Raw genomic sequence first — 25,801 nt, 5'->3', positions numbered from 1 at the left:
AAAACTGAATGTCAATTTGTAGTTCTGATAGCTTGTTTTGGGGGAAAGCACTTGACCTTCCTGAGCCTCAGTTCCTCATCTGTCAAATCGGATTCCTAGCTCCCACATCGAAGAGCTGGGGTGAGGCCTGGAAGAAGAAATGTCCAAGGCCTTTGTAAAACTGTGCACCTCTTTGCAGACAGATGTGCCATTTTCCATCACTGTTACTTGTCAGGAGAAAGGCAGTAAATCAGTACCACCTGAGTTTCCTGGTTTCACAGAATCTATATTCTGTTTGAATGAACAATTACTGCTATAGCTTCTCTAAGCTGCTTGATTTTAAGAAAAGAAAAGAAGCGAGAAACGGGGGGGGAGAGAACATGAATGGGTGTCCACTAAATGACAGGCACTGAGCTAATTTTTTTCCCATGCTTCATTTCATTTAATCCTTACAATAACCATGAGAGATGGGCATAATTAATCCCATTGCACATACGAAGATCCTAAAGTTCAGGGAATTATGTAACTTTCTAAAATAATTACACAGTTGGTAAATTGCTGAGTTGGGATTTGATCTTACAGTCTATTTATTGCACATGATGTCTTGTTGAAGCGAGTTGAGGGCCATAGCATCTGTCAAATATTGATTCAAACTTTGAATCTGAGAATTCCTCTTATACCTAAATGCTATAGAAATACAATGCTGCTTTTTAAACACAATGTGGGGACACTGATCAGTAATGTTTGTTCTAATTTATTTTCTAGATATGATGTTTTCAGCAGTCAGCCACATGTTCTTTTTCAAGCCCATGGGGAACCAACTAAACACAGGAAATAAGACAATAAATAAAGGGAGGGCATCCTGGTTGTGATTATTTAGAAATCTGTGATTTAGAGTATGACAAGTTCTTATTTCCATTTCTGGTTGTCGAAGTCAACCGTCTAGTTCAGAATCAAACATCCTGGTTTGCATCTAGCTCTTCCCTCTGGAATTTGGGAAACTGGTCTACATTATCCCAAATCTGTAATGGAAAGTAGTTTGGGGAGTGTACGCTGCTATTAATCAGAGGAAGTGTCTGACTTTTTCTTCCTTCCAGGTATTCATTTATATCTATAATTAGTCCATTTTTATTCTGCAAGAGAATCCTCCATTATGGAATAGTGAGAATGATCAGAATACTTCCATGAAGTATGACAGGATGGATGTAGCATGAAATCTGTGGCCAACAACACTGTCATCCATGTGATTTTATGAACTTAGCAGCCCTGTGAAATATACAAATCAGTAACTGTGAAGCTAGATCACTATAGTGGATTTCCACATTCTATTCACATTGTTTTGGCATAATTTCTTTCTCAAATATTGTTCCCTTTTTTCCCCAAATGGGATTGACTTTAATTTTGTGTCTCCTTAGTTTCTAAGCACCAAGATTTGTCATCTTCAAACAAATTAACAAGTTGGTTCACTTTCTCCTCCATATCTATCACTGTTTTTGCAACCTGATATATGTAGTAAGTTACAAATCAAGTTCTACTCTTCTGTTGTACATTTCCACTTCTCTTTGTTTTCTAAGGTTCTGACAAAATCATAAAATACTTAAGATAGAAGAAACCTTAGTAATCAGCTAATTTATCCCTTATTATAAGAGCAAAAAACCAAGAACGGTGATCTAATTGATGAATTTTTATTCTCTTGTTTTTTGGTATCTGTGTGTGTTGATATGAAAAGGCTTGAATTAAACCCTATGGCTTTTACTGTCTTGCTCACTCAATGATCTAAAAGCTTCTTTTTCCTTCTCTTCCCCTTTCACGTGCTTGCATCCTATTTCTAGTGAGAAGATATTTATCCATCTTTTCTGACCCTTAGTGTTAAGGGTCAAGTGCAGTGCCTTATATACCACTAAGTTTAATAACCTAAAGATTCAATCCCAAACAAGAATTTAATCTCTTGTTCTGGACTTGAGTGAAGTGCTATAAACATTTCCTTATAACCTAATGATCAGGAAGTATTTACTTATATATTCTCTGATGAAAAGTAGACGTCTCCAATTTTTTGACCAAGAATGTTACAAGATAACTTCTTGACAAGGGAGATCTCAAAACATAATTTACTCAAACTTATAGATATGGGTTGCCAAAGCACAGAGAAAAAAAAAAGGCAGATATTTGATTCTATCAGCTGAACCATGTATGTATCATTGTAGAAAATAACTGAACTTGAAGCACTGGGAGAGTGTCAGACTTTGTCCAGGTCAACTCCCTATTTAACATGAATTCCTTTAAAATCTCTGCCAAATGGTCACCGGTACTGCACTTGAATCTCAGCTAATAGGGCGTTCATGATCTCACAATCCAAGTTTCAGGAGCTTAAGCTGTCAGTTTGGGCTATTAGGTTCCACTAATTTATCCAGGTCCCGTCCTTTAGGCCATATGGAATAAATCCAGTCTGGCTTGACATGACATTCCTGCAGGCTCTTGTAGCTGGTCACTTGCCCATCATTCTCACCCTCCCTCCAGGATGTTTTGTCAGGCTGGTCATGCTTCTCTGAGGAGCCTCTAAGCTGGTCATAACCATCCTTTTCAGAATATGGTGCTTGGAGCTGAATGCAACTCCACGAGGCACTTAACTCATCTGCTCTGGGGAAGGTCTTTCCCTTTTCTCCTCCTGGACACATTTCCTTTCAGTAACATATACACTGGGCTTTTGGAGGCTGCATTACACATTGCCATGCATACAGCTTACTCACACATATAAATTAACAACAATCCCCTGTTTCAATGCCATTTCTAAGTCATGTCTTTCATTTCCCACTCTAGTGTAACTGATTTTTGAGACACAGCTATAGAAGTGTTCATCTGTTCTTATTGGATTTTTGAAGAGAAATGATTAGTTACTATTTTTTCTGTCCAAGTTAAACCTTATCATTAGATAACCTGTACTTTGACATTATAGAAGCTCTTTCTAAGAACTTTCCTTCTAAAAGTCTTCTTCAAAATGTATTTGGATTGTGAAAGAAGTCTCTCGGTGTGGCTGGTTGTCCCTTGGGGAGGATGTGAGATCTGCTGTTGGTTCCTAGTTCCACTGCCCTAGTCCTGTGCAGCGAAAGGCCTGGGACCAAGGCTGGTGGTTTGATGAAAGGTCCTTCATCACTAGCTAGTGAGGAATGAAGTTAGTGTGGAGGCTCCATGCCTAGAATCTGCTGTGCTTGGGCACCCACATCCAGGAGATTGAGTTCAAGATTGCTGTAGACTTGTAACTTGGGCTGCTGGCTCATTCTTGGAGGACACGTGTATAGGTCCTGTGAATTATCCCCACCCTCTACTTCTAAGCTAGAGATAGTTTTGGGTCATTCTGTCTCACAGTATTAGTGCTAGTTACAGTCTGTGCTTGGGGCGTTAGGCAAGGGTGACCACGTGACAATACCGGAAAAGATGCGGTAAGGACCTCACTCTCTGTGAATAACTCACAACACTGTCTGAGTGAATGAACTCCCGGGTGAAATGTTCCACAAACAACAGAATGTTACCAGCTCAAGTCTTTATGGTCCTTGCTGGGATGGTTAATACAGCACAAGAAATATCTAATGTGACAGAAATATTTCTCAGCAAATGCAGCTGTGAAAATGAAAAAACGGATACACTAAGGGGTTCTAGCCCCATGGAAGTTTGATTATTGGTGAAATGAATCAGTTTAAAGCTGAAAATTGACTGCTAAGCCTATCTCTCCTTTAAGAATTCCTCTGTGTGCTCTGAGTACTCCTATATGAGCCTAAGTTGACACAATTAGTTTGGTTTTGCCCCAAGCCTTGTTTTTTGCAACATCACTCCACATAAGGCTGAGAATTTTGAAATTGTGACCTCTTGCCATTTATTGATTGTAGGATTAGCAGAAATTCAGGCTTCTGCCATAGAGAAGAATATTCCCTACACACTTGAGCACCTAAGAAATTGACCCTCAACAAGTAGACACTCAGCAAATGTAGATGTCTCCTGCTAGTTCAGATGGTTTAGTTACAGTGGGTAGTATGTGGGCACAATGGGGCTCTATGATTGGCCTTAGGGCTCTGATAACACTTGGTCAGTATTAGCAGCTGTGTGAATTAGCCTCCTGCAGCGTGGGAAGTTGAGCCTTGGAGGAACTGTTTGGGCAGCAATAACCCTTTAGTTTTCAACAAACTGCTCAATGCTATGCTCCAGGAAAATGTTGAAATTTAGATAAAGGGTTGAGTTGATGTGTAGCAAAGGCTCCACCACCCACCACCCCAAACCCCCGCCCCTGCAATGCAGAGGAGTATAGATCGTCTGGATTTTAAGAAGCTGCTGTGGTTAATCTATGAATTTGGACTTACTTGCTGAGTGCTTATCTTTATGCGTGTGGGGGAACACATACATCTCACTTAACTTTCATCTTCCCAGCAAACTGCTAAAGTGGGTATTGTTTTCTCCATTGTAAGGTGAAAAAACTAAGGATCAGAGAATTTAAGGGATGTTTGTGAGATCTAAAACTCTTTTCACTGCTTCGCTGCAATTACCTGACTCACTGATTCTAGTAAGGAAAATCTTTGTGGTTTGTCCAGCAAAAATCCATTCTGGTAAGATCTAAGTTTATTTGGTTGTTTTATGAAAAGTTTAATTGGGAAATAACTTTTCTTCTTGAAATAACCCTCTGCAAATTATATCATATATAAATTACTGAGTTTTTTTGGGGGGGGGGGAAATGAATGGATTCCTTTATTTTTCCTAAAGAGTCTGATTTTCCTTTTATCTTTGAGAAAATTCCCTCTTAGTGGTTTATATTGGCCCTGTTGGGAAATGGGATTCTGTCACCTGGGTGGCAAGTATCTGTCTCTCTGTGTAGGAATTGGGAAGGACTCTAGACCTTCAGCAGTGACATCTCCCGTCTTCTGTGACTGTTCACCTGGTCTCAGGATCACTTGATGGGCTTCGTTCTGATCATGGCATTTGTGAGCTGATTTGCTGGCAAAGTGGTGATGGAAGCTGAGAACCTAAGATTCTAATCATGGCCGTGGTTTGCACAATACAAAGTGATTGCAATTACTCAGGACACCCGTCATCTGCTTGCCTGTTTCTCCTCTCTGTCATGATTTTCAATGAGATCCTGGTAAATAGGGTCCTCCACTGAGAACAAAGGGGCTTTGATGAGTTATGTGTTCTTGGGCACCTCATAGGGAGGCTCCTTGTGCTTCCCTTTCTTGTCCTGGAAACTGAAGCTTGCTTTCATTACCTTTCTCTTTTTGCTGTTAAAAATATAATTGAAATTTTTAAGAGCACTATGACCTTATATGTAGTAATATCAGTTTTTAGTGGGAGGATTAGCTCATTAGTGGAATTCAGATGGAATATTGCCATTCCTTCACTGCTCACGAACACTTTTTTTTTTAATAGAGTGGCGTGACAATCCAGTTTGTCTGTGTGCCAGTGGCTTTTTAGTCTTTCATAAATAATAATCCTGTGCCAAGCTGTTGTGATGCTTTTCTTCAACATAAACCACCCTAAATAAGTCTCTTTCTCTCTCATTGCCAGTAAGCCTTTGGTCTGTTTTCTTTACTTGGTTAAAGCATAGTCCAAATGCTATTACGTTTATAGGTCTGAGCTCTGAAAATATTTCAGGTCACTATTTTGTACCACCAGCCTAGGCTGAACCCCGCTAACCTGGACTCATATCTGTAGTAACTCTTCAAAGGGAATGGAGAGGTTAAAAGAGGGACTTGACTTATACCATTCATTTGTTAAGGGTATATTTATTAATCGTTTCTGTGTCAGGCATTGGAAATACAGTGCTTGACCCCAAACAGACCCCATGGAACTTCCAAGGGGTGAGAGACAGTGATCAAATAAAACAAATGAACTAATATGATAATTTCAGGTATTGATATGGGTTTTAAGGACAACAAAGTCAGGCAACACAGTAAAGCATGACTGGGCGTTGAGAAACTCTGAGGAGGTGATCTGTGAGCTGAGACCTTAGTGATGAGAAAAATCTAGATGTGGAAGGAAAGCCTTCCACCCAGAGGAAACCGCTGGGCCCAGAGTCTGAGGCAAGAGCAAAGCACCAAGAATAGAACTAGGCCTGTGGCTTAAAGGCATTCAACTCTGGGAGGCACGAGAGAGACAGGATGGAAAAAGGTCCCACCTTAGAACAAAACCCCTGGGCCAGGGTTGAATTCTTACTTCTGTTTTCCCATTTCACAAATGGGTTCCTGAATCCCTACTGCGCAGAGTTGCCGTGACGCTCGTGTGAACACTAAACAACCATTCACCAGCACAGGGCTGCTCACTCCACGCAAAGCCTTTGAGCTTTGGCCCGGAAAGTTTGGACCTTTGCTGCGCCTAATTCTGAAGCATCGCATCATTGAGAAGCCCAGAGGTCCTTAGGTAACATCCAGGGAATAAGGGCTCAGGGACTGGTTCCACAAATGCCAACTCCAAAAGAAAAATGAGTGATCCCGCATGCTCAGCAAGAACCTTAGATTCTAAAACAGCCTCTGCGTGACCTTGGATGAAACTCTCTCCCTCTCTGGTTTCAGATTCTTGTTTACTAAAAACAGGAGAGACTGGGAGAGCTGATCTGTAAGCTCCTTTTCAGCTCTGTGCTGGGATTCTGGTCGAAGATGCTCTCACGGGACTTCAGATACAACACCCAGCCAGATGCGATCAGGCACAGGCAAAGCAAAAGAGACGCAGGGGTTGGGGACTGTGTGTCAAAGCCTGTTGGTTCAGGCAAGTGGCTTTTGATTGCAGGAATCAGAATGACAAGGTTTATCGAGAAAGCAGGCTGTGAGCAGTAGGGATTAGTGCTGCAAGTCGCTTTCATAAGGTTTTTCTAAGCCTTTGGGGTGCGTGTGTGTGCGTGTGTGTGCGTGTGTGCGCGCGTGTGCATGCATGTGTGCCCGTTGGTTACATTTTCTCCTCTTTCTGCCTCTTGGGATTATACTGAAATGTTTCCCCTGCTATAAACCATGTACAAAGTCTCCCTCCTGGGGGGAAAAAAGCCCCCCACATCTGGCACACTGACTATTAAGCAATAACTAAAACTGTGTTTACAATGCAAACTGTATTCATGTGGCTTCAGCCTTGCCAACAACACAGCTACTGGGCCCAGTGCTGGTGTAGTATTTGCAAAGCTGAGCTGCTGCCTCTCAGGACAAAAGCCGCGTCAGACATGTGATTTGAAGCTTAAAAGAGAAGAGCGCTGAATCATTCTGGAGTCTTCCAATAGAGTGTTTTCCTCAAGATTTTGTAATAAGCAATTTCAGAGAAAAAATAGCCCAACAAGCCAATACTCTTTTCATTAATACCAGCTAAAGTATATCCAGGGGCCAGAAAATAACTGCTTCTTTCTCCTGTCCTCTGTCTTCTCTCCTCTGCGTAGCTTAGTGTTGTGAAACGGGGGAATGAAGCTACCTGATTCAACATTGTTCTCTGCGATCACTGACATTTTTAAGTTGATGGACACCTTTGATTTGCATTGCCTCCCTACCAATATGGCCAAGTATATTTCCCACACATAGTTTCTTTCTGGAACTTACTGTCATTTTCCTTCTTACTCATGCCCTCAGCTTTTCCTTCTCAGTTAGGATCATGATTATTCGCTAAGTAAGAGTAAAATTCCACTAGAAAAATTGACAGAAAGTGTCATTTTAAATATAGATTTGCATATGTAAAAATAAATATATTTTATGTATACAAATCCATGCATGTGTCTTTGCATGTCCTGCATATATATATTCATTATACATAATACTTATCATTGCCAAACACTGGCTTAGGTACCAGAGAAGTAGTGGTAAAGAGGACAGATGCTGTTATTTTAAAAAAAGGATTTTAATTTTGATTCTTCCTATTCCTAAGACATGAGCAGATCTGTACCTATCATAATAGAACATAAAATACTTTAAGATAAAATTGAACAAAAAAAGTCTGAAAGAAGGCATAAATAATAGTTTCAGCTAAGCTGAGTAAATTTTGAACACTTGGAGAAAAAAAAATATTGACTAAACTTCCTGATGGCCAAAGCAAATAAGAAAACATTGAAGTATATAGTTATACTTTTTTAATTGCAGAGATGATAAAAATTTTCTGAGAAAACAAAACTTTAAAGTGGAAATTTATCATGTTTTTAAAAATATAGTGCATAACATCATCAATAATTACTCTAACTCCAAGGAAAGAGAAAATAATTCTCAAATATTATACTTTAAAGGTAAAAATTAAAATAAGAACTAAATTATAATCCAGTTAGGGCAGTTTTGAAGTTGAAACTGTAAGTTAAAAAAGCTTTGCTTTCTGATATCCAAATCAAGGTGAGGAAGAGCAGTCACTGTATTTAGTTCATGTGACCATTGGACAGTGTGGCTTAAGTATTAAATGTCTTAAACGAGCTTTGGTCAAATTACCCAATTTGTCTAATGTGTACTCTAAGGCAGATATTCCATTTGATTAAAGTCAGAGCCCTAAATTTCAAATAACAGTGCCAAGGAAAGCAAGTTGACATTTATTGCTGAAAATGAAGGGTCCTTTAGAGGACCCGTTAGTATTTTCATGTTACAATCACAAGGGTCACCTATTTTAACTCCCTAATATCATGGGTGAGGTTAGAGGACTTGTCTAAAGTTACACAACTAGTTGGTAGCTCTTTCAAGTGTTGGGACTAAAATCTCCAGAGAAACCAAAGATCCCAACATATAAATTTTTATATTAAATGTTTTGTTTGTCATCCATGTTAAACCACTCTGTCACAAAAATGTGAATATTTTAGCTGTATATTGAAAAAAGGAGTAAGAACTCAGTTGGATGACAGTAGTGTGTTTCACATCTCCTGTTTAGAGTTTAAAATAATTGCTATTCATGTTAGTTCATGCATGCTGATGACTCTAAGCATGAAAACCTACCCAAACAACTAATGAAACCAAAGGGAAATAGCAGGAGCTCAGAGAAAAAAGATGGGGGCATTGATTCTGTTTTGCTTCAGAAAACCTGACATATTTTCTAGCAGCAAATATAAATATAATTCCAAGATCACAATGAGAATTTGGAAGTTCCTCCGGGTTCATCATGATGGGATTAAACTTGGACTTTCTAGGAAATGAGGTAGCTGATCCTGTCTACTCTCCACGACTGGTATTCTTTCTGGTCCTTCTGCGTCTCTGTGCGATGCTTGCACACTCGTTTCCAAACCCTTAGCTTTATCATGTGTAGCCGAGAGAGCAAGACTCATCAACTTTGTCCCTTTTGTCTTGCATCAACTCACTTGAATTCTGGCCACTGAAGACTCGAATTAGAGTTGTAGCAAAGACACCTACGGCTGAGCTGAAAGCTTACTTGATTTGGATTCAGATGGGTTTTCACATTCAGCTGGCCACTTGGTAATTGTGTGACACTAGTTAACCACGTTGAGCTTTCGGATTCTCAATTTTAAACTTAGGGCAAAAAATGCTTCCCTCATGACATAGTTGTACAGAACAGAAATATATATATAAAGCAGTGTCCATGTAGTAGAGAGCCAATAAATGGTAACATTATTTAAGCATAAAGTCAGCCACAACTTCATATATAGACTTTTGATAGACTTTCTTTAAGGCAGTTGTAACTTTTTTATGGAACCACACCATTTTTTCACAAACCTCAGTCAGGTTATGATTTATAGATAAAGGATAATAATCATTATAGTCATATAGGAAACGGCAAAATGCAAACTCCCAATCTCTACCACCTTCTTCCTCCTCCTAACTTCTTATTTTGATTGTCTTATAATTACAGAGGCTCTGTCAAACTGAACCCAGAAGGATTTTTTTTTTTTAATTGCTTAAATGGGATTTTCATGACCCAGGGTTAACACATTAAATGATGAGAGTGTCTCCTAGGTAGTGATGCTCAGTAACAGAGGAGATGCTAGAAAGAGACCTGCTTAGACCAGATTGCCTGGGGATCCCTTGAAACATATTTGAGGTGCTATTATTATTATTTATTATTTAGGTCTTGTGGAGTGGATCAGTCTTTACGTTGACAGTATTTTGAAGTGAATTATTATCTGGGGGCACCCTAGGGCTGACAGCTTTTGCTGCTAAATAATTTCATTTAATTGAGAGCATGTATTTCTCCATGTGGAATGTGTAGATGAAAGGCGGTGACAGACGCTCCCCCCAAGCCAAACTAAGCTTCCTATTTCTTTGGTAGGTGTGAGAGACCATGTCCTCCACTCTTATAGCTATAGTCAGGTCTCTGATTGTAAACTACTGTGAGGTGCAGTGAGTGTGGACCGACCAGCCGCACCTACCAGTCTGGTCTCGTATTGCGTGTCTGCCTGCAGAGGATTCCACAGGCACTTCTGAGCTCCACTTGCAAAGCAGGGAAAAAGTGGGCATTTTCAAAGTCATCATCTCAGTTTCTTTGAGGCTATACTTTTTTAAAAAATTAAAAATACTTTTTCAATTACAGTTTACGTTCAGTTTTATTTTGTATTCCTTTTGGATTTATAGCATAGTGGTTACACAAACATGTACTTTGCAAAGCATTCTCCCTGATATTTTCAGTACCCACCTGGCACCATACATAGTTATTACAGTATTGACTATATTCCCTATGCTGTACTTTGAGGCTACAGTTTGAGGAAAATCCTCTCGTTCCTTTCCTTCTTGGAGAATAGGTTGGACTATATGCTGTCATTGTGCTGCATATCTAATTTAAGCAAGCCAGGTATGGGGTTTGCTGAATTAAATACTTCTTCATTGCCAAAGTTATGTGGTTCATGAAGCTCAGTGCCATGAACGATACAGCAGATCTGTAATAGCCATTGCCAGAGCTCCCACATTTTAACGTTGAATAATGTCTTAGACCTTGCCTAGTCCAACCCTCTCATTCTACTAATGATAAAACTAAAATTCAGAAAGGTTAAATACTTTGTCAAGGTCATTCAGTTGGTAAGAGGCAGAACCAAGATTACAAAAAAGCTTTTTTTTTTTTTTTTTGCCACCTTTGATGGTTCCTTCATTATGACAATGGCAGTAAACACTATGTGAGATATGTAAATCTTTGTCAAGAGTAAAAAAAATTCAGAAAAATCCTTTGTCCTACATACTTAAAATTATCAGGTAACACAGAGGACGGTGTGTTGACTTTTTGAAAGAATGGCACAAATTACCAGCCAGGAGAAGCCTGTGGACTCGTGTAAGCAAACAACTGCTTCCTTTGTTCTTTATGGAACTGACTGCCATTCTCTCCAAGGGGCTATGAACTAGGCTTCAGGAGACTCGGCAAATATTGAGGGAAAAACCCTTCATATTTCAAGCTGCAGTTCAATTGTCCAAATCAATAAAGGCACACACCATATAAGGTGCACGTGCATATCTCTGTGTGTGTGTGTTTAGTGAATCTATGTGTATGTCTGTGTGCATATATGTTTGTATATGTGTGTCTTTGTGTGTATAAGAATTTTTATAGCCATGCAGGAAACAGGGTAAAATGAAAACTCCCCATCTCTAACACCGTCTGCCCTGAGTGTCTTATAGTCATACTGAAGCTTTGTCAAACCTGACTGAACAGGATTATTTTTTTAATTGCTTAAATGGGATTTTCAAATGGCCCAGGGTTAACACATTAAGTGATGAGAGTGTCTCCTCTGTAATGATGCTCAGTAATAGAGATGCTATAAAGATACCTGCTTAGACCAGATTGCCTGGCAAGCCATTGGAACTCATCTGAGGTGCTATTTTTATTATTTACTATTTAGGACTTGAGGGGTGGATCAGTTTTCAGGTTGACAGTATTTTCAAGTCAATTGCTACCTACATATGTGTTCGTGTGTGTGTGTGGACTCGGGCCCCAGGCACAGCAAGTAAGTGTATTCTTCACGCTGGGGTGAACCCTGGGCTGAGCTGTACCCCCGCACTGCCATTTACCAGCTTTACTTTCTGAGCAAGTACATTGTTTTTTTGAATCTCCATTTTCTTATATATAAAAGGGCATGTGTAACAACATAAAACAAAACCAACAAGCAGTATTTTTAGTCCCTTAGATATTTTTGTAAGTAAAGTGACTTGACTTCATTTACACAAAATGTGGTCATATTTTATTGTAGGATCTTCAATGTGATTTGCCTCCCAAGCAACCAAATGTGGCATGCAAAAGTATAGACAGCCCACAAGGAAGTATGTATGGTCTTGATTAACCCTTACAGCAACTCCATGAGCGAGGAGCAGTGGTTTCCAGTGTACATATGGGTGAACTGACAGGTGAAGTAATCTGCTCAGAGAGTTTCTGAAGGTTTGGGACACAAACTCCCATCTGTCCCCAAAGCCAGGCTTGTAATTGCTTTCTAGATTACCGCTCAGTGGCCTGAGGTCGGGTGAAGAACAGCAGTTCATTTGTTGTGGAACTGGCACTGTCATCTGGTGCTCTTGACCCAGCCCTTCTCTTTGCCCTTCTCCTGGACACATCTACTCTCTCTTGTATCCCAGTTGGTACACAATTTCCTAAAGCCAACCTTCTATTCTGCCCAGTAGAGAGAGTAGGGAGGAGGCATTGGGAGAAATTCATACTGGACACACAGTGCATGCTAGCTTCACTTAGACATACACCATTGGTTGACACATTTTCAAAACACCTGATGGTGAGTGCTGGCCTGGCCTGGAAGTTTCTGAGAGCCACTCAACTGCGGCAGGCCATGGCTCTTGGTGTTCCACCCAGGAAATGATAAGAAAACCACTGGAATGTGACTACTTAATCCCCTTCCTAGACTCTGGAGTCTCGTAAGTCCTTAAACTCTTCAAATATTAAACAATAAGAACTTGATTTATGGACACGTTATGGTTAGAGGAGGCCCAGTTACTAAGCTATGAGGTTCAAGGAAAGCCAGGGAAAAAAAAAGACAACTGGGGCCACCTTGAAACTAGTTTAAATATAATCAGTGAGACACGGAAGCAAAGTCCTACTTACAAAATTTTTATTTTTTTTGGTTTAAGATATATAGACTTAATTTTGCACAGAAAATTGCACAGGAAATATCCTCTCAGTAGAGCCATTGAAAAGCAATTCAATATTTTTAATAAGGCAAATCTTTCTGATTCGCAACTTTTTAGCCATGAAATCTTAAAATCCAATCAAAGTCTGTTTTTAATAAATGCCGCTTTACCAATTTTATTGTCCATTTAACAACCTGAGAAAATTAACATTCTTTAGATGCTTAAATTTAATCCTAATGACAACCATTCAGCTTTCTAACTGCCCTTCAGTAATTTCATGCCTATAAAATATAGGTTTGCTTTTCTGATATTTGGTCTCAAAATTGTAAATAAGGTCAATTTACTCAGCAGCCTGCAAATTTCTAAGCCATTCTTTCTTACTCCCTAACCGTAGTAGAATCGCAATATATTGCATGACAAATAAGAATACTTAAAGAGGTTTTGCATTTCACTCATTACCAGTTCTTCAAAGGATCTGGGTGGGAGGAGGTCTCCTCATGAGAGTGCTAAAGTCAGGGCACCAGGATAGGTGATAAGACTAGTGTCATTTAGTGAGAGAGAGGTTGGGAACAACTTTCTCACTTAGAGAGTCTTCTCTCTTCAGGGCAGTGGACAGCACATTGGGCTAGTCTTTAGTGGATTAGGGCTCTAAGTTACGGTGCAAGGCAGTGTTGCTTAGCTGAGGCTCAGATTCTTTCTTTAGAAGGTAAGAATAATCTTAACACATCTACCTTATGGGATTTTGAGAGGGCTTGATTCAAACTAATAAATGAAAATATTTGCAAACCAAAATCTTCCCTTGTGTAGAGTGAGGAAGTACAGCATCCTTACGGTTGTTTCTCTGTATACCTACTCTGACCAGGATCAAATACACGACTTTGGCCATGTTGGTGGCATCGTCTCTCTCACTGTTTAAAACAACCCTTTTCCACTGCCATAGGTTGGTCATAAAATGTTTACCCTGGTCCCTGAGAATTACAAAGATGTGTGAACGAACCAACACGAAACCACTCCAGTTCTAGAAAAGAAAATTTGGCATTGATGGTTCTCTTGACCATGTCTTCCTGACCACAGTCCAAGGCAGCTCCTACACAAACTTCCTGTCTCTCTCCGTAGCCTGTTGTTCTTGTGAGAAGCTCACCATTTTACATACATTTTATTTTACTTATTTGCTCACTTTGCTATTAGAATGTAAGTTCCACCATGTCTGTTTGTCTGTTTCATTTACCACTGTACCCTTCTCACCAAGAACACTGACTGACATATAGAAAAATGAATGCATCATGTCCAGCACAAGACCACTATACAGGCGCTCATGCACCTTCAGCCAAAGGGAACCTGGAAACGATCAGGAATGGCTCATTAAAACTTAGGTTGCTTTTAATATTTCAATTCTGATATGTCAAATCCCATAATAAAATAATTTGGTTATTTTTCATCTTTTCTATCACTGGTCTCACCAACAGTTTCTTATTCAGGTTATCTTTGTCTTTTTAGTTGTTCTCTCTGTGAATGGGGAGTATAATTCATTCAGACACTAATCTTAGATTTATAAAAAACATAAACCATAATGAGGGAGTGCTATAGTCTGAGGCTTTGTGTCCCTCCCAAATTCATATGTTGAAACCCAGTTCCCGACATGATGGTATTTGGAGGTAGAGACTTTGAAAGATGGGATTAATGTCCTTATAAAAGAGATTCGAGAGTTTCCTCACCCCTTTCCCCATGTGAGGACATGTAGAGAAGACAGCTGTCTGTGAATCGGAAAGAGGGGTATCACCAGACACCAAACCTGTCAGTCTCTCGGTCTTACATTTCTTAGGCTCTAGAACTGTGAGCAATAAATGTCTGTTGTTTCTAAACTGTCCAGTCTACGGTATTTTGTCACAGCAGCCCAAATGCAGAGAGTTTCCCCCCTCCCCTATTAGAATTTACATGTAAATTCCCAATCTATTCTCCTAAGCAATTACTCACCATTTAATATTCATAAATTTCCATTGTAGACTCAATTGAAAGAAACCAAAGTGTGATTATGAACAACACTAATAATAAACAGGCACAAAAATGTTTACCACCTTCCATTCCCACAGCATTTGGGAGATCTGTCCAATTGTTCTGCGGCAGATTGGAAGGAGGGGGTTGTGTTAGAAGTCACAGCACAACTGCTGGTGATGCTGTTTCCCTATTTTACAGTGTGGGAATTACTATTTAGAAAACTCTAGCTTTGTTCATTGGCTGTAACAGAAGACAAGCCTGCAGGGATCTTGAAAGAGAAAAGCCAGTGGAGATGGAGCAGAAGGAGTTAAAAAAAAAATCCTGCTATACTGTTGCTTTCATGAATCTATGAGAGGGGCTTTCCTCTGTCCTTATGCAGTCACAGGGTAGACAAGATTTGACAATGCAGGAAAGGGACACTTCTTTCTATATTTAATTCCCTTGGGCCTCTGGCTCCTTGAGTTTGAAAAACACTTCATTTTGTAGGATTTTCCTAAATAAAACTCTGCACTTTGCTTGTACAGGAAGAAACAGAATGTGATTCTATTTCCACTTCTAGAGTCAGTGCAGACACTTATTTGTTAGACATTGTTGAAGAAAGTGTAAACTGATGCAGATGGTCGTGGTGAAGTGTCTTTAGGTCAGCCTGTCCTGCCTAGGAGTTTGCTGTGTCCTTTGTGACCTTCATGTGGCCACTTCTGCTTTCAGAGAATTTTCCAGACAAAGCCTCATGGTTGGCTTCCCATTAGAGAGTGTCATAAAAGGCTTATACATTTATTTTGTCTATTTCCAGAGAGAAAGAAGCAACATAGAGCAAGAAGAATGCCATGTTTGAAGATATTTTCTTTGTGTAGAAAGTCTAAACTTGTCTCCAAAATGTGCATATATGCTACATATACATTTATTTCTCTTTTAATTTTTATCACAGAAGTTCTTTGGTGCTTTGACATAGACCAAGTGGTCACAGTAGGAAAAGTCAGCTCAGCTCGGGTCATTATAATTAATAACATGCAGAGAAAGGCACTTACCAGCGCTGACGGTGATAGCTTCAATAAACTGCTCTCTCCAGCTGTTTGTCCCAACCACAAGGGCTAGGTTTGTCTTCTTAATAAGTTTGTCCACGGTACTCTAGAAAGGTTGAAAAGAATAAGATAAGAACTGCTGGGTTAGTTTAGGCTTTGGAAAATCTAAGACCTTGTTGACTTTGAAACCCCAGGGTTATATAAAGGGTAGCAGATGTTAGGCTCAGCACCACCGTACTGACATCAAACACTGTTATGATTATGCAAACAGGCATAGTCCTCACTTGGAAACATAACTGAAATGGAAACTTCTCTGTAGGCAATATTAGCCTCCTTACTGCCTAATGGCCAATGAAGAATGGCCTCAGTGTTCAGAATAGCAGATGTTGCAAAAGCCCATCCTTTCCCACGAATGCGTTATGAACTTGCTCCACCACTGGATTCATCTATGGTGTGCTGTCTGCAACTGAATTAACATGTGCTTTGCTCAGCAGTTACATGTCTGTGAATAACCGGAAGTGGAAGATAGATGAGATTATAAAACTAAAAATTGTTATTGTACTTTTGTTTATTAATACATTGCAGCCAGGCAGCAGAACCTCAAAACTGCTGCTGTTATGACCATCCATAAGTGGGTTTTCATCTGGCTACTAATCTTGTCCGCCTGGTGGCTGCCAGAGAACTTGCTTTCACCATACTCCTATTGCAAGTAAGAAAGCCCAAAACAAGAAAAGGTCAATTCATATAGTTTAGGGTGCATTGCAGCTTACCTTGCACTGAATTCCCTCCCCACCTCCTTTGCTAACACTGAACATCTTATTTTTCTTTTTCTTTTGACCTTTTTGAAGCACTTGGTTTTTACAATTAGCACTTTCTAGTTTTCTAATTGTCACTTAACGTAACAACAGGAACAGCCAAGAATTTGCGAGAAAACTAAGTAAGCAGGTGCATCCAAAGCACAACCACACATCCCAGCCACCACAGGAAGAAGGTCATGTCCGTGTCCAGGACCTGAGGCTGCTCTTCCCAGAGGAACTACCATATCAGAGATCCTACCGCACATCCACACTTACTGTCAGAGCATCCTCGAAAACCCACTAACTGCAAAGAGGCAGAAAACACATATTATTTGTCTTAGGTTAGACTTTGTCTAAGTTTAATGTAGTGTATTTGAATTGACTATGATATGAGAGAGAGAGAGAGAGAGAAAGAGAGAGAGAGAGAGAGAGAAGGCCCATTATCAGCTAACTGGTACGAAGAGAGAGAGAGAAAAATAAAACCAATCCAAGCAGCCTATACAGAGGGCCGAAGCTAAGTCAGGATGTCAAGTATGTTAGTTCAGCGAGCCTTTGAACTGACTTGAAATGCTGGGAGAACACGAGAGGGCACATCTCCAACTGGCCTGCTCTGTGTTTCCAACATCATTCTTTGCTAGCCTGTTTGTCCTTAAGGTGGTGACCTTTCAGTCTCTAGGCTTGTGTCTAGAACTGCGAATGCTCCTGATAAGAGCTGTAGCCCTCACTGCTCTTGGCCACCACAACTCGAAGCACATGACAGGCATCTGCCTTTTCTCTCTTGACTCAGACACATTGCATGGAGCACACTGAGTGCCTTGGTTGATGCCAGTTCAGAGTTCTGTGTAGAATGTAACAAGAAATGACCTTGATTTTTCCTAAATGTAGTGGAAACTTGGGACAGGTCTCTCTCCTAAGGAGCCCACTTTGTTCTGAAGCCCAGGCAGAGAATCTCATGTTTATTGCCTGGAGATAAAATGTTGAAGAGATAAATTGGTCTAACAGTCGAATGCAGACTTGCCTCAAGAAACATCTCTAAAGAGCAAAGTTTTAAAATAAACTAAACTTAAAATTCATAAATATGTAATACTCAGGACAGATTGTAAACTTTAGTTTGTGTTAACCCTGGGGAACTATGGGATAGCTTGGGTTCTTCCTAGGACTTAATCTGCATATGTGTCCTCCTTCGACCTAGGGGAGGAGGCAGAGTGAATAAGATGAATCTGAAGTTCAGACACTTGAACCTGGACATTGCCATTATATTTACCTGGAGGTTTCCTACATGCCAGTGATCTACTCTTCCCTGCCCCGGCCTGGTAAGTGATTGCTATAACCTCACCTTCAGCAGTGAGTTTTGGGGAAGACAAGCTCTCAGTCACAAGTAAACAAGAACCCAGTGGGCAAAGAAGAGTGGGATGCTCACTGTAAGGTGTCACCCAGATTTGGGACTTTAATGCACTTTTGGGACCTTTAAATAAGTTCTTTAAAATAGCCATGGTCTGGAAAAAGAAGTTTCTTAAAGGAAAAATATAATATCAAAATTGATACTTGAGGGCACTTCAGAAAACTGTCCCCAAGCTGCTCTTTACTGATAACAGTAAGTACACGGATGAACTTTGACGAGATGGGAGGAAATAGTCTGTAGAAACTATTCTAGGGAGATAAGTGCCCCAAACAACTAGACTTATGTAAAGAGACTTGGGGGACTTCTATGTTATTTTTTTTTAAATCCTCAACCAAGGATATGTTTATTGATTCTAGAGAGAGAAGAAGGGAGAGAGAGGGGGAGAGAGAATGAATCAGGGATGTGAGAGCGAAACATTGATTGGTTACCTCTCATACCCAACTTGACCAGGGATTGAACCTGCAACCTAGGTATATGCCCTGATTGGAAATTTAACCTGCAACATTTTGGTATATGGGAATATGCTCCAACCAACTGAGCCACTTGGCCAGGGTATGGGGGACTTTTAAATGCTCATTAGGGTGGTTACCAGAGAGCTTTGGGCTCAAGAGAGCACTGCTATGTGGAAGACTGCACTGCCATCCCCAAACCAACACTTCCTAGAGGAAGTGACTGTGATTGCTCTCCCTAGTCATGGTACATGGAAGGGGAAGGTTGAGGGTTGTCCTGTGAGGGAGAGAACACACAGTTTCCCCATCAGTGACCTGGAAGGGGTGGGAGACAAGCTCAAACAGAAATGCCAAGCCACAGAATCTCTGCTGCAGCAAGCGGCACCAAGGCCCTCTGATTCCAGGGGAAAAAGAGGGGCATGAGGAAGAGTGAGGCTGGGCACATCCGGACGGACTGGTGCACAGAAATGGACGGTCTGAGATAGCTGTACTCTGGAATTACAGGGAGCTTGGGTGTGTAGCAGTTGTGTGTGCAGTGAGCCAGGTTCCTGATCAAACAACAGGTGAGCTACGGTGGCCCGGGGCCGCCTAGAAAGCACTGGGCCTGGAATTTACCCTGCTTGCTCTTCCTTTAGGGGAATGAGTGAAAGGAAAAGTTAACAGATAGCTTTTCAGTTGCCTGAAGGGGAAAATTTAATTGCATTTTTATCATTTAAAAAATCCACTTTAATTGCAAAAGCACTTTTTTTTCCCACTCCACCTGTCTTCCATCAACCACCTCAATTTGTGAACTAAATTAAAAAAAAAAATTAATGGGCTCTGCTAAAGGAAAGGAGGCCACAGCAATGGAAAATCCAGATAAATTGCTGAGGCTTCTAAGTTGGTGGCCTCATTCTCCTTTTTGGAATCCTCCTTCTGGTTTCCCAGACAGAAGCAGAGGCTTTTAAAAAATGAGTGGAGAAAATACTGCCGTGCTCTGGATCTGTAGTTCTGGAAAGCCAAGAGGTTCCCTTTTCTGCCCCACCGTAGCACTGAGGCGTGGCTCCGCTGGAATTCCTGCAGATGTTAGGGCTACGTGCATGAAGCAGGGTGGGAGGCAGGCTAGGGGCGGAGGGAGCAGCTATGGATGGACAGGAGTTTGTATCTCAAAGTCCTAAGCTCACCCCAAGGCCCATTTGTTTAACTTTTGTAAAATAACTGTCTATAGAACTAGGAATCCAATTTTATCAGCACAGTTACAAGCTCTTTGGTCACAGGCACTATACCTTCAGCACAATGACTGTGCTAACATGTCCTGGGATCTTAGGAGGATGACTAGATGTGAAGGGGAGTTGGCTGACAGGATGTTCCATAGGGAGAGCCTACCCTCTGCCCTTCAAAACAGAAGCCTCTTCATGTACTGAACCTAACAAAAGCCACCTAAATTTCAATGTGATTTCTTTGCTTCTAACAGATTTATTAGCTTTTGTAAAACAGCTTGCTTTCTTCCATACATAACACTTTCTTGGAATCAACCTTTGTTTCTGCCTTGCTACCTTCTCAGACAAAGCCCTCCCTTTGGGCTACCTCTGACCCTTTGACAGATGCCACCCCTGAGCCCTGGTTCTGATGCTCTTTGGTTTGTGGGAACTCTTGATTCCCTACTAACCCTCTAATTCCAGCTCTGCTCTGAAGGCCTCTCAGTTAATGAGCAATTTCCTGAGATTACATCTGCCTCTCTTTCCAGATGGATCTGGCACTGGGAACAGCTTTAATCCCAGGACGGCCCCGGCCTCCCGGGCGGACGGTGTGGGTGAGCATACCTTGAATTCATAGGATTCTTCAATGATCACTTCCAGCTTGGTGTGCTCTCCCAGAATGGGGCGCCCCATTTCTGCAATGCGCCTCTCCTCTTCCTCCTTGCTGGTCAGCGGCTGCTTGTCGTCACATTCCTCTGTGAAAGGGAAGGGCGAGAAAGTGAGCAATGTGCTCCATTTTATTTGGAAATCCCTGGATCAGGAAACCAAGAAGGGAGAAAACGAAAAGTCCCTTGGTGAGATCATAAGGCTGGAGGGGAGTATTGGATAGACACTTGGTGTGTCAGGCAGCATATCACTATGATAGCATGTGATTATAATATCCCACGTGTGAAAGTGCAGACCAGGGAAAACAACTTATAGGGGCACATCACTGAGAAAGACTCTGCCTGCACGTTTTCTGTGTTGTGGGGATCACTCAGCTGTCCCCTGTGACACCGGCTTACCTGGCTCTTTGTACACATTCCTTTAGCATGTGACCAAAAGGAAAGGCAGTTAAAAGAGTGAGAGTGACTCAAGGGACAGAGGAATCTGGCCTCTTTCTCCCCATTTTCTAGGGGCAACGGAGAATGCCCCAGGGCCAAAGAGATGATGGAAGGGAAATTCTGACCTTAGCTTCTCACTTGCCAGGAGCCCCTGTTGCAAGTTAAGAAGCAGAACATCCCTATTATGTTTCAGTAAGATGCCTGCTCCAGCACTTCCTGTCTCTGGTGCGAAGCTGAAATGTGCTAAGAAGACCTTGACCATGTTAATCTTAACGTAAACAAGGGAGGGTGAAGGTGAGGCCTTTGGGGAGTTAAAACTACTCACCATGTGAGCATGATTAGTTCCAGAACCACCATGTAGCTTACACTCCAGGAGGCCAGGGGTGCTGAGAAAATGTTAATGGACTTGAGAGTCCATTAATGAGGGGAAGCTCACAGTTGGTTCCTCTCTGTGTGAAGGTCATTAGGATAAATCCCAGACTGCAAAGGCCATGCATAAGTGAAGGACAAACACTGTTCCTGTAATCACTCAGCCCTTCATCCTTCAGGCCCAGGATGCTACAGCAGGACAGGCCACTTCCCCTCATATTCAAGCTGAATACACCTCATCTGCAAGGAGACGGCGTCGGTGACCTCAGCCCCGATGCCCTTGCTTTTAGAACTATCCAGGCAAACTGCCCGCAGTAGGAGTCTGTCAACAGAATAGACAACAGAAAAGGAGGTACTTCTGTCCCAAGCCCCTTCCCTTTGCATTTAGGCATTAGCTTCTGAAGGAGTCCACACCTCCCATTCCCTCCAAAGACATGTGGCTTTCCTCTGCTGAGGGACCTGCTCTGCCAGCTCCATTTGATGCTCTAGCAAGTATTGCAACAACTGATTCCTAGGCCAGTTGTTCATGGCTAGGGCACAGAGCAGATGGGTTAGAGGCATGGCTAGCATTGTATACATGCCACATGTCAAAACCAACAGAAGTCCGAAGCAGAATGTAGCACATCAATGAATTCTTTAGTATGCACTCAATACAGTCTTCCTAAGAGGATGTTTCAGATGTGCTTTCCTATGCCCAGTGATTACAGTGCCCTTGAAGACATGTGATGAAGACTAAAAAGAAGTGATTTTGGACTGACCAGAAAGGGCTGAATGTTAGCAGATGCAACAGAGAGATGCAGGGGGATAAATTTTAACTATAGAAGTGGTAATCTTTTAAGTGGGCTTGGGAACTTAGGACCCAAGGGAAAGCAAAAGGTTCCGATTGGTGACCCTAAGATTTGTCCTTGAAATTATGTGTGTGTAGTCAAGTGGGTGGGCTGAGATATGTGTTGTCCAGTTTACCCAGGGTGCAAATCAGCCATTTTTTGATCACTACTGCTGTCTAATCCTTGAGCGCAGGATAACATTGTTGGTAGTTTTCATAACAGCAGTTGTATTGAGGCCTTTGTTCTAAACCTGAACGTGGATGCCTTGGAGACTTACATCAAGTTAGAATTATTTTTTTCAGAAAAACTACTATAACTTAGATTTTTATTTGAATTGCAAAGCCATTGGGGAAGAATATTTATTATGCCTCCTGCCTTTTCTATAGTGTACTTATAAATAGTAAGTTGCTTTTAATGGGATGCAAGGCAATTTTGGTAGAAAAAAAGAGAGAAATTATGAAAGAAAGGTGATGGGGAGGCATTGTTTAATGCCACATTTCACAAAATGAAATGATTTGGAATGTGGAATTGGGTAAATGGACATGGCAGTAAATGAAACTGAATCACACAGTGAGCAAAAAGGTTGTTCTATCTTTAATCATCTTTCAGTCCTTCTGACCAAGAAGAAATGCTTAGTTTTGTGCTGTTATATCTGTATCTAGTTCCTGACATTTGGATTTCTACCATTTAAGAAGGAGAAAGCAATTTTCAGGTAAAGAGCACTTAACTGTACCTAGTTAGAATTTAATAACTTTTTCAATTAAAAAAAATTTTAAACCTTATTTTCTACTAATGATAAATACTCCTAGCTTTCCATTAGTGTTAGTGACAACATTTTCCTTTAAAACCTAATCCAGTAAAGAACAAACATGAGGCAATTTTAAAAAATTACATTAAGTAAATTAAATAACAGCAGAGTTATGCAGCAAAAGCAAATATTATAAAGGAGGTATGAGAATGATGAAAATTGAGGAAATACTCTCTTAACAGATTTCATACTAACCTAAAGGAAAGCCAGGCATGTTGTTTCTATTACTTCTTATTCTTGCGCCAAATTTGACTTGAATTTAATGCCAAACTTTTACCTATTGCCTACCCATCTGGAAAAACTTCCCTATTTCCATCCAGCTAAATGCAACTTATCTTTCAAAACCCCACCTCTTCTTGCATGAACTATCCCAATTGACCGTGCCAACTTTATATTAATTCCTTAATATTTGTTATGTGCATTGAACACAGACACTGCTAATATATTTTTAAAACTTTTGTAAGTCATCTTGATATATAAATATGCAGTCTGTAAACTTACCAAGGTAGAACAATGTGTCCCATTGCCCTTCACACTGTCCTCACAACTCCCACTGCCTATTGCAATGTATAAAATGTAGTAGGTGCTCAATAAATATTTGTTGGGTGACTCTCCAGCTCACTTTTAGAAAGCCTCTCATTTCCTCTTATTTGTTCTTTGTATGTAAAGGCAATTTGTTCACCTGTCACACGTCATTGCGCTCCTACAATACGTCAGCACACTGAAGCCCCCTCTCTCCCTTTTCTAGGAGCTCATGGTCTCATGGGAAGCAAGGCATATAGGTGGCACTGCTTCCAGTACAGAGAAGTATGGGCTGAGGACAAGGACGCTGGAGCAGCTCACTCGGCTGAGAGAATCGGAGACAAGAGGAGATATTTGAAATTGGCCTTGAAGCATGTGTAGAAGCTGGCCAGGTGAATGTGGTGGCAAGGATGGCTAGGAGCGGGTAGGGCAAGGCGGGGCATTCCAGGCAGAGAGAAGTCAAAGCACAAAGGCATAATGTCCTGGAAGGGTCAGAGCTAATTTCACTTCATAAATGTCATGAACATTTAAGAGATCATTACACTTATATTATATGTAACTGAGAAAAGGCAGCCAGACAAATCCTATTAGTGCTCTTTAATGATACTGATAAATTAGCATTTATGGTGCACATTTTTGACACTGCAAAGGAGAGAGCTGAGTCTATTTTTTCCAAGTGTCCTCTTTTAGATACCTTTTATTGAAAAGGGAAATAGTTTAACAGCATTTTTTGATCACCCATTATCTTTGCTTCCTTTTCACTCTGAGGGCTGGATCAAATGCAGTCCATTTTACTACGGTCAAGTCAGTTTCATTTCCTTATTTATGCAGAGTGATGACACGGGGTGATTTTAGTTTTGCTTCTCAGAGAAAATTAATTCTCTCCCTCTGTACCTCTCTCTCCCTATACACACACACTTTTCAAACTCATCCTATTTTATTGACAAGTTGATAGTAAATCATGTAACATCATGGTCTTTACCAACCAATACAACATAAAGATCACATGCATAACTAATAGCCACTGTTAAGATCAGTATTGATAGGACATAAAACAGTCCTGTGATAACATCACCATTAGGGGAACCTTCCCTTTCCTGAGTAATTGATTTTGCAAATGACAAATAACAAAAGCTGGTAGGCACTTGGGATCCGGACAAGACAGAAGTATGCCAAAGCCGCTGTTTCTGCTTTCTGGCTCGGGCTGCGTTGAAGGCACTGTGAGCAGTGAAGGGACGGGAGTGATCTCTATTAGAAAACAATACATCCCCCAGGAGATCTGTGCCTGAGGAACTACTGTGGATATTCTTTAATGTAGTTGCAGTATTTAATCATAACAAACAATGTCAAATTCAGAAAGGGGTACAAAGCCGGTGATGGAATAATTTGCTCCAGGTTGTTTTAATCCTTGACTCAGATGTATGCTGAAAGTCTGAGAGCAGAAAACTCTTGACGGCTTTCAGCACTAGGCTGGCCTTTCTGATTAACAGTCTAAGGAGACTGCTACTTTTGTTTCCATGAGGAATATTCTGAAACAACTCTGCAGTCCGGGCTGGGTATCATGACTACTGAGCGGGGGTGTGGGATGTGGGGATGGGGAAGGCCCTACTGGGGCAGATAGCAGCGGTTTGCTGCCATGGTCCGTGAGGGGCCATGGAGGTACCAAAGTGTGTCTATCCAGGCCCTCGCCCAGACATGCAGTACAGCAGATGGTTCCTGGGCTCAAGCCTAAGAAGATCTGGGACAGTTGTGGAATCCTCTAGTCACCCTGTCAACATTCCCCTCTGGAGAAACGCCACAGATGTACTATCATGTGTGCACATATGGCTAACATCATGTTGGCTGAAGGCAGGAAAGGCTGGCTCAGGGTGGAAATACCGCCTGCTTTCAGAGAGACTACATTATGCTTGGAATGAAAGACCCAAGTCTGTGAAGCAAGATTTGCAGGAAATACAGAATATACTGAAACTCAAGGGGCGGAGGCCATTGGGATCCATCTTCTCTGGTGGTCCAGGCTGCTGCTCCCTCTGCCATGCGTGCCTCCTGGCCTGTGCTGACGGGGTTGTGTGTTGTTGCTGGCAGACCATAACCCCCCAGCTGCAGAGAAGCCACTGCATTATTTAGCAATGTTTTAGAGGGACAAGGGCTAAACGCTGTCACTTCGCTGTCTAAAGACCTAAAGAACACTTGAAGACAGTTAACTTCAAATTAATTAAACTGGTTTTCCAGGACCGTGATGAAATGAGTACCTGCAATGGTGATTACAGTAGAGGGAATCGGATGTTCTCTAGGATGAACTTTCCTGAAGACAGGCTTGCCTAGCAAAAGGACAGGCAGAAAATCAGCAGGATGGATCGCACTGGTTTGCAA

The 25,801-nt window shown here is 41.2% G+C and overlaps 1 protein-coding gene across 9 annotated transcripts in view; it reads right to left on the bottom strand.

The window, feature by feature from the left end:
* The window catches only part of SLC8A1 (solute carrier family 8 member A1), a 311,840-nt gene that overhangs the window by 29,722 nt on the left and 256,317 nt on the right, over positions 1–25,801 (bottom strand). For 7 of the 9 annotated variants that reach the window (XM_054567395.1, XM_054567404.1, XM_054567414.1 and 4 more), the window contains 2 exons: positions 20,427–20,557; positions 15,983–16,082 (listed from right to left, as the gene is read on the bottom strand). In XM_054567395.1, coding sequence (XP_054423370.1) covers positions 15,983–16,082; positions 20,427–20,557 — 231 coding nt within the window. Of the gene's footprint in view, positions 1–15,982; positions 16,083–20,426; positions 20,558–25,680; positions 25,750–25,801 lie in introns of all 9 variants that reach the window. The other 2 variants (XM_054567440.1, XM_054567450.1) reach the window with 1 other exon arrangement.

Source organism: Pteronotus mesoamericanus, unplaced genomic scaffold (assembly GCF_021234165.1).
Source record: "Pteronotus mesoamericanus isolate MK-2021 breed Mesoamerican mustached bat unplaced genomic scaffold, CSHL_Meso_final contig_101, whole genome shotgun sequence".
Classification (NCBI taxonomy): domain Eukaryota; kingdom Metazoa; phylum Chordata; class Mammalia; order Chiroptera; family Mormoopidae; genus Pteronotus; species Pteronotus mesoamericanus.
Note: the sequence above shows the minus strand (reverse complement) of the source record. Positions and strands in the feature narration are given on the sequence as shown.